Source organism: Trachurus trachurus, assembly GCF_905171665.1.
Source record: "Trachurus trachurus genome assembly, chromosome: 15".
Lineage (NCBI taxonomy): Eukaryota > Metazoa > Chordata > Actinopteri > Carangiformes > Carangidae > Trachurus > Trachurus trachurus.
In genome coordinates, this window is record NC_139906.1 from 13,094,758 (window position 1) to 13,108,377 (window position 13,620).

Consider the following 13,620-nt stretch of genomic DNA (forward strand, 5'->3'; position numbering starts at 1 on the left):
AAAAGTGTATCTATGAAAGCAGTCGAGACTTCAGATAAGTGCAGCATTAAACTCAATTTCAGATTGACTCTCTTTCCATCTGCTTAATCTGCTTTAATCTGACAATAATACTTTATTTATTCAGAGTGAGGGGTTGAGTTGTCCACCGGTGGGATGGAGGGGTTGTGCTTTTAAGAATCAAGATAATGCACAGAGTAATCCTCGGGGAGATAGGAAAGTTGAGAAAGGAACAGAAAGTGAAAACAGGAAAAGGAAAGTGATAAAAGGGGGAAGGCTAAGCAGAAAAGGGAGGAAAAGAGAGGAAGTGCTATTGGGTCACCTGTATCCGAGGTAAAGGAACACCATTAGAAATACTAGGATAATCCTCTTGGTTTTAATGGTTTTGAAAAGCTATGAAAGATTAGGTAAACAGTGCATTTGATTAATGGGAAAAGAAGTCAATTGGCCATGGAGCGTGAAGCAGCACACAATGCTCCTTTCATATCCCCAGTGCTGCTGAGAGAAGTGATGGTCACAGGTCTTGGCACAGGCAAAATTTTGTACATACCACCCCTGGAGAGAGTGCAGTCTCACACGTTTTCAAGATCGGGAAACTTGAGTGCATGAGGAAATACTGATGTGTGACACGCACACCCAGTTGGATAAGGTGGATAAGGAAATAGACTGATTAGGGATGATACCAATCTGGTTTTGATGACTCATCCCTGAAACTTGTAAACCAAATCTGGACAAACTGGATCTCTGCAGCTTTCCCCTCCTGATCCCTCTCTATTTCCTCTCTCCAGGTAAAGGTCAGCTAGCCCAGGTGCTTGCCCTCCACTTGACTCCTTTCCAGCAGACTGTGGCTAAAGCAGATTCTGCAGTGACCCATTCTAACTCAATGTCATCTATGCACGATCAAATCACCCTCAAAACGGCTTAGCTGCACTGAGCCAAGGCCTCGGGTTGAGGGCATTAGTCATATGGCAGAGAGAGTGGCGGAAGAGGGGAGGAGTAGACCAGGCTCACAAAGTCATTTTTAAGTGTTTTTCAGTTTTTAAAATATCAGTCATAATATTGTTTGAGCAGGAATCAGCAATTTGAGCAGGAAGTTGAAAAATGCACGTAAATATCTTAGTATTTGATCTTTTTGTTTTAATGAAGTGTGTGTATTCGAATGGTAATGGACTCCCATGTTTGTGCAAAAACCAATGACCTATGACCCAGAATGCTTATTTTTTAGCAGGTGGCTCCATGAATGTTCAATGGCATTGAGGTTAGGTGATAATAAGGGCCTTCTTTGGTCATCAAGTATTTCTTGGAGCACTTTGTGGTTCGTTTGGGGTTATTAACCTGCCGCAGTATGAATTATTCTCTACATTCAAGCAAACCAGAGGGTGCAGTTTGTCTCTGAATCAAAACAAATGCAACTTCCCTTGGGTCAGTTTGGTGCAAGTGTCCAGCTGCAGAGTAACACCCTCAGACTTGAACATTTCCACCACTATGTTTCACTGTCGGTTTGATTTGTTGCAGTATCATTCTCTCTCGTGTTTGTCTCCTTACATACACCCTAGTGTTTCTGCCATAAATCTCAAACTTGGATTCACCAGTTAAAAGCATGTTTTTTTCCCCCTAGTCCTCTGGTATTTCTTCTTCTTTTGACAGTATAATGTTTGACAGTCTTGCAATATTTATGTAACAAATTCGTGATGAAGGAGCTTTTCTATCTCTCAGGGTCAGACGGTGCCGTCACTTGTGTGTCTGCGTCTTTGCCTGATTGTGCTTTGGAGACAGCCGATCCAGTTTCTACAAAGCAAGTGTCATTGCTTCTGCAGAATTCAGTGCAGAATCGGCTGAAACCTATAAACAAACGGTGCAAGAGGAGACGGCCTGGTTCCAGTAGTCTTCTGAAGATTGACATTGTGTCTATTAACCTGTGTCCATACTCTTCTTTTTGCAAACGTACTCTTTCTCTAATTCTTAATTTCTATGTCATATGTGCACATGTGTATTTTCTTCCTTCGTGGTCACCCCTAAAGGTCCCCAGGCCTGTTTTTAAAAATGTATTTAAGAGGACAGGAGGTTAATTGTTGGACACAGTAAACAGGATGATTTGTTTGGTTGTGGGACTCTTGACCTCGACCCACCACAGCACATTCCTTGCTAACTGACTGACTACATGGGATCAGAGGGAAGTTAACCTGTGTTGAGTAAATAACTTATTGACCTTGACAGCTAACTTTGCATCTCCTCATAATAATATCAACTGGAATTTGAGGACAGTTCAGCATTATGAAAAGAAAAATACTTCCTCATTGATAATATGCAAAAGCCGGGTGTTTTTTCCTTCATATGTTTTGACATAGAAACAATTAAACATTTATGGCCCAACGTGCTTCAGGATACCAGAGAATCCACCATGACTGCTAATCCTCTGTCCACTGCCAGAGGCTGCACAAGACAGCATAAGCTCTCCTGTCCTCCCTGCTATCACCTGCCTATTTACTGCCATGCCATCCCTACGGCACTTTCAACCACTCTCCCTCTCTTTCTCCTTTCCACTCTTTCCATCCGCTAATCCTCTTTAAGGACATTACCTGCTAATATATCCAGTTAGAAAGTATAAAAGCCAAGCTATCTCTTTACTGCCATCGGCAGTACGCTAAATAGGCCATTAATGGAGGAAGGCAAATGGGGGATATCATGGCTTTAACCCCAAATACCAGTCAGATCCTGGTCTTTCTGAGTGGGTGTCTGAGAAGTAGCATGTGTTGGGTCACAGGGAGCAGAGGGAGAGTAAGGGAATGGTGATTAAAAGAACTAAAGTGTGGTTGGCCCTCAGTACTTTTCTTGTATAGCAATTTTACTTTGGATTTTTTACTTTGAATAACACCCAAGCCACATGGCAACTTCACACATTAGTGCCCCCACATGGCAAAAAGAGGTAACTCCGAGTTTAACTTAAACATACAGAAATAATATTAAAGCAGAAGTAAGTGATATATTTGTGTTAATATAAGTCTTAAATAGTTATATCTTCCGACAGCAATCACTTACATAGAGTGTTTGGACCGAAACACAGGTCTGTCAGTCACTCTGCTCTGCTCTGAGCCGAGGAGAAAACATTTATCGTATCCTACAGTTTTTATCCAATGAGGAGAGAGAACGGCATGCAGGGCTGTGTGTGCAGCCAAGGGACGCCGTGAATGTGGCGACGTAGGGACGAGGACTGTTATGGTGCGTTCAATGAAACTCGTAGACTCGTGTTTTTCCGTCCTGTGAAGTTGTATCAGTTTGATCTGGTAGGAGTTCACAGGTCGGAAGTTACGAGTGGCCGTTATAGTGACTTTCACAGGTAAAACAGGTCGGAAAAACACGAGTGGGTTGCCTGGAACGCTACAAAGTCGTAAGTTGTGACTTGAAGCTGTAATTTACGATTTCAAAAGCCTGCCTCGAACGCAGCATTAGCGAAAACGACCGGATCACTTACTTCTGCTTTAACTAAAGTGAGTGTATGTGAGCCCATGGTTTACCTAAGACTTAACCAAACAGACAGACACAAATAAAACTACATAAACTAATATTACTGACACAGTCTCTCTGGGATGGAGCTATACTGCTTTTAAAAAGAAAATGTCCCCACCCTATATTTGATGTGATATTGTATTTTATCTAATATGTAACTTACAGAATCATAATGAGAGGGATGGGATGATCTTCCTGTTACAGCATAACACTTCATCCCTCTGTGTACCATAACCTGCTTAAGACTGACACTTGGGTGTTTTACTTACTGCTGCTTAGATGAAAATGGGACGATAAAAACTGGAAAAAAAATAGCAGATGACAAAAACCATTACTTTTTTATGAGACTAAATTTGAGCACAGCTTCACCCATGTCCCATCAGAGTTTCTTGATTTCCAGAGATCCAGAGAGATGTTAGAGATCGTCTCAAATCCAAGACTATGCAGAGTTTGACCTTAAACAGCTTTGCAGACCATTTAAGAAGAAATCTGCCTGTTCTCTGTTCCTCGTCATAGCAGGTTAACCTGGAGCCCCCCCCTGACAAACAAAGATCACTTGTTGACTTTGCCTCGAGGCAGGGCAGCTGTTCATTTTACTGCTAATGGAGCACCACTGACATCACTTTAATGAGACAGCACTAATGAGTGCTGACAGACAGCACCATCACCTCACCTCCACCAGGTTTAGCTACAGTAGCAGCATCTAGAGAGCAGAGAGTGCCCTCTTCTGGTTAAAATAGGGAATGACCACCACAACCACCATATCCACAAGGCCTGGAGGTGCTCCAGCAAATATATTCCCCCTCTTATTTCCTGTCTGTCACCTGTCAATGAACAGGTTACATACAAACAAAATGAGCACACAGGAGAATCAAACATGTGTGATCTCTTTAGCAAATGATTAAGAGCGTTTCACAATAAGAGAAAAAAAGTGAACACAAAATAGGTAAATGGTGAAACTAGAACATTTAACTTCATACTTGTAATTCTAAAACTAAATACAATAGTATTCTTTATAGTTTATTTATAATAATAATAATAATAGTAATAATATAGTAATCCTGTCATACAATTGCTATTTAAAGCATCAAGAGTAATTTCTTTCATATACCTTTCTTTCCACTAGAGGGAAGCACTGCACCAGAAGTGAACCATACAATATTAAATGAAGGATATAAAGTGAATCTCTTATCAGTTGTCCTAATAGTATTAATGACTTTGTGTGTGTGTTTTGTGTTATCATCCGTATTTTTTCCTCTAAAATCAGGAATTATGTGAAACTTGCTTTAAGAGAAATTGGGAAGATGTCAAAAATAATTTAACGCCCTTTGTTCCCTACTCTGAGTGTGTGCTTTCAACAGCTGTATGTGAGAGTAATGAATAGTAGCAGCAGTAGCAGCAGCAGCAGCAGCAGCAGCAGCAGCAGCAGTCCTGACTGTAGGAGACAAGCAGGGGACAGACAGATAGATCAGCACATCCATCCACCCACGCCCAAGATAGGGTGGGTGTGATGATTAGTGCCACTGCTGCATGACAACAGTGACTTCTTATCACAGTGAGTAGACCGAGGAACCCCACCTTCCTCAGCAGTAACTCCATCCACATGCCGCGCTGAAGCCTCACGAAACGTCAAGATGCATCTCTATAACAACTAACCCTCCTTTGTCTCCCTGCTCATGACTGACATGTAAGACATATGACAAGCTAACGTCAGAAATGACAGAAGGGGATGGTATCAACAAACTACTGTAACATCAGCTAACTAAGGCAAAAGTCAGTAACAAACTAACATTAGCGCCCCTCAATGACATAGTCGTTGCAATGATGAGGCAGTGACGACTGAGGGGAAATGTTCAACCGATGTCAATGCAAAGGAATGGTACGATCCACTTTAGGGGTGTGAAATTATAGTACAAGATTCTTCCAGGCAAGAATACAGGAAATATATTATAATATTTCATCCACTGAAAGGCAGATGGCCCACCCATACATCGTGTAAGTCAAATTACATTGGATTTTGGAGGATACTGTATGCACATATCGGCGCCAAGACAATGCTTACCTTACCTGCTTAAAGCAAGAATAGACATGATAAGTGTTAGTATCTGTGTCATATATAATGAGAAAGGGCCACCAAGGCAGTGCTTGCTTAGTCAAATAAAATGATACTGCTTGTGACACCAGTAGTATTTGACCTTCATGGCCTGTGCATCTACATCAAAACATCCCCTGGAGTGATTAAAATGCAGAAACATACTTGCATGCTCATAATTTCATTATTGCTCCCGTGAGTCATCCAACAAATGTATGAAAGTATGGCAGGCAGATTGGTTGTGTTTGTGCATGTGAAGCTCACTCCACACAGAAGTGAGACGGCTGTCGAAGCACAAACAAACAAAGAATAATGTGAAAAGACAGCCTCTGAAATTGTGCATGAGCCAATTGGGGCTGCAGCCAGGCGTGCGCTCATTCAGCCACAGGCACGAGTCATCCACTGCTAGCGCTACTCTGCATCAACTTACTGTATCGTATTTGCTTCACTACTATTAGGAGGGTGTTTCTCTAACTAATTTGCTCTTTTTTAATCCAAAACTGACAGATATCTCCCTTGGAGGATTTTCTTAAGATTTCTGTTTCTTGTAGAAACTTCCCATTTCCCACAAGGATTTAAAAGGGTCACGCACCGAGCACACCACATATGACACTTAAAGATACACATATAACCAGTGTGTTAAGGTCCTGACACGTACCATCGTGATCTGTCAATGAGATGCTAAAAACTAGGGGGGGCAGCTTACTGTCATGGTTGTGTTTGGAGATGTCAAACTCATTACCAGAGAAAGGACATCAAAGCAGATGGGCGAGAGTGATTAAGTGAGCCTGGTGAATTTTTGAACAGCCAAGACACAACCAGCTATTTGAAATTCAGCCAGCAGAAAAACCACAGCCTTAAATTCAAGATGAAAGTGGTTCCACATTTAACCAGAGCAGCACGTAAAAGAGGAGTGTAAACACCAAGCTCTGTGTGATACTATCGGAGGAAGGAAAAAATGCAGATAAAGAGATGCAGTGTAGTGTTTTGATATTCAGTTATCACGGCCAAATTAGTGTTATAAACAAGATTGATTGATATGTAGTGAAGCAGACTTAAGGCCAGGCTGATATTCTAACCATGAGCCTTGTGTCAACGCCTCCAATCACAGAATCAACTTTTCTAACTGCAAAGAGAGACAATCTGTTACTGCAGGTTGATGAAGCAGTAACTGTGTGCACACAGCAGATGTCCAGTTAAGCAGACAAATCAATGGTTCAGTCAGTTTTAATTACCTGACTCATACAACTGAATAAAAACAGACAGTGCTGACAGATGATATTGCTTTGTTTACAGACTCCAACTAAATCATGCCATCTCTATCAGCCTCAAGAATCTTCTACTACTATGCATGTGTCCTTTTGGAAAACTTACGTAACTATAACGTACTGTACTGACTATACTATACTATAATATAAATACATAAACATCCGGTGCTGTGCTGTCAGTGGTGCAGCAGTGGTGCAGATTTTCTAATCAAGGCTTCCCATTATACTGTGATATTAAACTCAAATGCACCACTTTCAGTTAACCTTTATTGGCAGGTCGCATTATCTTGCCCTTATTGCTAACCCCAAAGCACCATTAGCCTAACCCTGCCCCTTTTTCCTGCTACCTAACTGTTTCCATTACCCTCTATTGTAGCCAGTAGTGATCAGGCCTATTGTGTCAGGTTATATACATGCCTGCATGAACATGGCGGGTCATAACAGGTCACGTGGTTGTGAATAAACGAGGCAATCACTGTACTCACATGACAAATAGCTGATCAGCCAATACAATCATGGCGTCATTGCTCTGCCTGAACTGATGCTACAGTATGCTGCCTTCATGCTACTTTAAATTTCTATGTGTTGGATTTTATGTTTTTAATCACACAATCTTTTAAATTATTCTAAAAGCAAGAAACACCTTCTTTGTATGAACAATACAATCTTTTTGGAAATGAGTATAGTTTACATGTCGCTTTAAGCCCATTCATTGGTTGTCCATTGGTGTGTCTACTACTGGATGTTACTGAAGAAAGACATTTATTTTTAATTATATTTTTTATTTATTAACATAAATATTGTGGCTTTACATATGTTTATATTTATTTTGCTTTAGAGCTGTAATTGGCATTAAGTTGAATTTCTTATGCTTTGTAGACAAGCAATCAGACAAAGTTTACAAAAGTGTATAAACTATAGTTTGAGAATACATTTTTAGCCAATTCTGGGTTCACAGAGATAAAAATACATCTCCTTTAAATGTAAATTTAAAAAAGAAACTTGCAGGAGTCTGTGGAGACTTTTGAAGGATTATATATGTGGCAAAGTGTAGCTGTAACCTTGCACTTCATTAACTCACTTCATTAAGTCTGCAGGCAAATGAATTTGAACTTTACCCTGGTTTGGGGGCACTGGAGGGACTTGACATTGTAAAAAAAAAAATCCAATGTAGTTTCACCATCTGTTCCTCGACTACATGGACAGGACAGATGTGAAAAACGTCTCTTTCTGAGGAATTAATTAGAAAATCTGCCCAGCCGCTATTGGCAATTTGTCATTGCTGATAATTTATAGGAAGGTTAGACAGCTGCACGTGTGACCACAGTTATAACAAATAGACTGGTTTCTCCTATGGCCATGGCCGGACAGTGGAGAAATCTTTCATTTAAACACTATAGATCACATTCATGCTTTTAATTTTGGTCCAGGAACTAATCTGAGTTAGTAATTTTAACTTTCACCCCTACTGGGGAGTCTAATTGAGCATGTTAATTGAAATTTTCAGAGAGCTCGGATGTATGGTGGTCTATGACAGTGGTAAATGGGTCTATTCAAAGAATAGGTGAAAGCAGAAACTAATAGAATATGGGAACCGGACATCACAGTTTTCACACGAAGTGGCTCGCCCTACTTTGTTTAGAGACACACACCCACTGCCACGACTCACTGTGGTGACTGCAGGGTGACAGAGAATCATTTACATCCTCTCCCATCAGCAGGGCGATCAGCACACTTGTCGTTTTTGCCTCCCTGCCTCAGAACTGATACCAGACATGCAACGAATATCGGTTTGATTCAGTCGACTGGATCAAACAAGTTTACCGCATGGACAAGATTCAGATAAAGGGCAAAAGGGCAGAGAGATAAACTTACTTCACCCTCCTCTACCTTCTCGACAATATATGAAACCGTAAATCCAACAATGTCAGATCAAAATGCTGATATGACAACATCATCAGAACCACCAGCTTAATGCATAAAAGATGACACTATTGCAGCCTAAAAGTGCAGTTTCTTTTTTCACTTCACTGTAAAGAAGACTAAAGAAGTTGATCAAGTTTAAACACATTAAGTCAAAGATTGTAGGTACTGTATGTTAAATTACATTTTGCAACAGACTCTACATTGTATGATACTTTACTCTGCAGTTCATGAAATGTTATATTGGTTGTAGGTTTATCAATCCAATAACCTGTAAAGTCATTAAAATCAGTTTCAGCATTTAAACACTGCTCAGACATTCCTGCAACCAAAATAATGATGATGATAATAAGTAATAAGTAACTATTATGTTACTAATACTCTATATGCACCCTATTAGTATAACATTCATTCACATAGACTTTTGGATTTTGTTCATAGTTCTTGTACTTTATCTTGAATTAGATTTTTGATGTAGAACTTTTATAGAATAACTTTTCAAGCATTCCCAACTATAACCCTGTGACCCCTGCTGATCTTTCCACCAGTGCACACTCCTGCAGATATGAGAAAAATGTTAGTCACCAAGGCCACACACACACACACACACACACACACACACACACACACACACACACACACACACACACACACACACACACACACACACACACACACACACACACTTGCATTCTTTTATGGTCGTGGGACACTGAAAATATGCCTTCCTTCCACGGTCAGAGGCAGTACACACACATATACACACACACAGCTGCGTGCCAGAGGCGGTGGTGCTGCTGGACTGTGGACTACACTCTGGGTTGAGTGGTCCACTAAACTGCATCCATTTAAAAGCGCCATATAAGGCTTTGAGCAGTGCCATGGTGAAACTCCGGGTCTCCTTTTATCCCACTGAAGCTGCAGATTTAACTCTTAGTGTTTGCTGCTGGGGATTTTTTTTAAATAAATGCATTGACGGTGAATCAGACTAGTTAGGCACTGACTTGCAAAAAGCACAGATATTCTACACTGGTTTATTCTTATTTTAAGATATATTTACGAACTTGCACTACTTAGGGGTTATTTGCACAAAAGACCTCATTACAACGTGACGCTCATGACATCAGCCTTACCACCAGCCACGCAATCGTGCGTCGTGCTTCTATTTTTACACTAAAAAGCTATTTTTGAACAGGGGTGCAGCAGCGCGCACTAGACTCTGGCAGAGAAGACAATATATAAGTAGCTACAGAGACCAAAAGCCTGAAATAGTTTCACGTCTTTCCTTTTTTTTTCAAAGCCTCACATCATGTCAACGCGCAATTGCGCAGCCAGGAAACCCAGAGCTGCTGCTGTGAGACCAGAGGCATGACAGGGTGCATGAGAAGTACCGCAGCGCCCCCCGAGAACAAGCCTCCCGCTGTGACCCCATTCCCACGGAACTGACTCCCAGATGTCCTCGTAACGTCCAGGTGAGCGTCTCTCTCTATGAATCCTCTGCGACCCGAGTGTGGTCACCGTTGCCGGCGGGCCCGCTGCCTATACTGAAGACATTTGGAGCCCGGGGAGGGGAAGCATGACAATGTATTGGACTGATATCTGCTGCGACTGCTACTCACGATGACAGTGTGCGTCAGGACTGTGGATGCGCTCATCAAAAGTCACCATGGACGCAGCGGACATCGCTGTCTCCGTGTTAGTTTTGGGGATCATTTTCGTGTCGCTGCTGTCCAACGTTGTGGTGCTGATCTGCTTTCTGTACAACCCGGAGATCCGCAAACAGGTGCCCGGTCTTTTCATCCTCAACTTGACGTTTTGCAACCTGTTGCTAAGCGTGTCCAACATGCCACTAACTCTTGTCGGGCTCGTGACCACGGGCCACCCCGGAGGCAACAGCTTCTGTCAGGTTGTCGGCTTCCTCGACACTTTTCTAACCACAAACTCCATGTTGAGCATGGCAGCTCTCAGCATCGATAGGTGGGTCGCGGTGGTGTTCCCTCTCAGTTACCACTCCAGGATACGGCACCGGGATGCGGTCATAGCGCTGGGATACACGTGGATACACTCGCTCTGCTTCTCCACGGTGGCCACCTGCCGATCCTGGGTCGGCTACCACCACCTTTACGCATCGTGCACTCTCTGCAACGCCAGGGCGAAGGCGTCCGGCACGCAGTTCATCATTTTCACCGTGGCTCTGCACTGTCTCACTTTCTTGCTCACGCTGATCGTGCTGTGTGTAACGTATCTGAAAGTGCTCAAAGTTGCGAGGTTTCACTGTAAACGCATCGACGTGATCACTATGCAGACGCTGGTGCTGCTCGTGGACATCCACCCCAGGTAAACAGTCAGCGCACATGCATTTCAGCCCGAGCCATGTTCCTGTCTGTTCTGTATGTGAAGCATTTCAGCCTGTGGTGAACTCAGTGGCTGCTGATCCAGTGGATTTATGAGATATTTATTGTTGTGCCATGAAACCTGCACTTAGTGTGTTCATACACAGCAGGAACAGGACGTGATACTGGTGGCTTTTCTCTTCCTCTTACAAAAGATACTCAATTTATCATAATTTATGTAAGAATAATCTAATTTATCAAACACATAAAACTATTATCTCACTCCTGTTTCAGGATTTGCTGCTTTTCTCCTTTTTATATAATTTGAAATGACATATTTTGAATGTTGAGGTAGTTGGACAAAGTAGGCCTGTGTAATTTGAGAATGGCACTTAATGACACACTTTTTTCTGACAATTTATGACCCATTGGTCAGCTATTTAAAAAACCTACACTTAGCAGTGGCAGTTAGCTGTCAAAATTAGGCCTTTAAAATATCAAGCATGTGCAGTAACTTTCTTTACTAGAGAACTTGTCAGGAATATAAAATGCTGATGATCTGACCTTCCAGCCTGCTGCCAGTCAGTGTTTACATCGTTATTTCTCATTACGATCAGCAGGGCCTTCTCTGGTTTGATCATGTACCCTGGCTTCTCCTCAATTAAACTTTGAATTGCTGTCCATTTACATAATTGATATCTGTGCAGTGTGAAATTTCTCCAGTGTAATCCCCCCCTCCAGAGATAACATTGCACAGTTTGTGCGCTTTCTTCCGCATCCACCCCTCCCAAACACTCTCCCACCCCTCCCACATGTTTTCACTGTTTTCGTTATGTCTGCCTGTCTGTGATCATGCCTCCTGGGTAGATAATGTTGTACCTGCGTGCTTTGGCAGTGTGCGCCAGAAATGCTTGGATGAGCAGAAGCGGAGGAGGCAGAGGGCCACAAAGAAGATCAGTACATTCATCGGCACATTTGTGGTCTGCTTCGCCCCTTATGTCATTACAAGGTGAGCAGAGATCTATTATAAGTGTCTTTGTTTGTGTCTGTGTGTGTGTGTGTGTGTGTTAGAGAGACAGAGAGGTATTGATTACAATGTATGAGGGTTTCCCACATTTTCCACTTCAAGAGAGACTTGTACATATTTTATCTTTTAATTATCTTACTCTTTCAGCCTCACGAGCAGAACAACTCACCCAGATTCTTAGTTTTCACTTACCTTGTTGTGTCTGCTAATGCGGTTATAGCCTACTTGGCTTATTGTGTTGAATACAGATGGCAGTAATATCTCTGTTGATGTCTGGTAGCATATCAAACATTTTTAACTGCTTCCTTTTCGTAATGTCACAGCTTATTGGTTCTACGCACGTCTCTAATCCTTGTCTCTGAGCCTTTATATCTGAGGAGATGAGAGGGAGAGAGACAGAGAAGGGAAGAGATAGCAAATGAGTCAGTGATCATAGCACTGGCTCTCATTAGTATTAGCCCCAGTATTGGCGGTGGCAACCTGTCAGAAGCTGTTAGATTTGCGCTGTGGAAAGAGAAAGGAAACACATTAGGAGCAGTGTGGTGGTGAGATGCGTTCGACTTAAGGAGATCACGCTAATTATGCAGACAGATTAACACCCAAACAATACTCCAGTTGGTTTTCACTTTGTCTTTAATTAGATTTATTAGAACAGAATAAGTGTCAAGCTCTGGATTCAGTGTGAAATGATTTTAATTAGCAAGAAGTCCAGAAGCAGCAAAAATGACTTGAAACCCGTCAGTTCAAATTGCCCAACACACTGATGACATTTCAATGAAGTGAAATGATAATGATATTTTCACAGTATTGCAGCACCGGGGGGGGGAGGTTCATTTGCTTTGGATGTCTTCCGCTCCAGTTACACTGATCTAAGAATCGGCTCAACCGATTGATGGTGCATGTGTGACTTTTTTCTCTCTCCTCGTTTTGCTTTATTCGAGGTAGAATCGTGGAGCTCTTCTGCCCAGTGCCCATCAGCCCTCACTGGGGTGTGCTGTCCAAGTGTCTGGCCTACAGCAAGGCGGCAAGTGACCCGTTTGTCTACTCGCTGCTGCGGCACCAGTACAGGAAGACCTGCAGCCTTCTGGCCAACAAGGTCCTCAAGAGGAGTCCGCTCAACTCCTCCTCCCTCCGGATGGAGAGCAACGCAGGGAGGAGCGACAACAATGTCAACACAACCAACAACATCCAGCCGCCTACCAACAAGCCAAGTGGACAGTGAAGGTCAACAACACTCTCTGAAACAATTAGATGACAAAAAAAAACTGGACTAAAGGAGGTTAACGCTCATGCGAAGAGGGGTATGACTTTACATTGACCTCTCTGTGATGGCGTGATATCAGAGTGAACACGTTTGTCACTTAATTGCTTGTTGAAGGACAAGACTGGTGATGTGCTGTATTTTTCGGACTGTCACAAATCCCCATACAGACACCCAAACCAACAATGTGTTAATCCATCTGTCAGTACTTT

The 13,620-nt window shown here is 42.3% G+C and overlaps 1 protein-coding gene across 1 annotated transcript; it reads left to right on the forward strand.

Annotated features, from left to right (window-relative positions):
* Window positions 1–10,453: 10,453 nt before the first annotated feature.
* Window positions 10,454–13,369, forward strand: LOC310998194 (G-protein coupled receptor 26-like; the record flags this gene model as incomplete). Its single annotated transcript, XM_083988131.1, has 3 exons — window positions 10,454–11,124; window positions 12,016–12,129; window positions 13,093–13,369. The coding sequence occupies 3 exons, from the start codon at window positions 10,454–10,456 to the stop codon at window positions 13,367–13,369; spliced, it is 1,062 nt and encodes a 353-aa protein (XP_083844257.1).
* Between the last annotated feature and the right edge of the window lie 251 nt (window positions 13,370–13,620).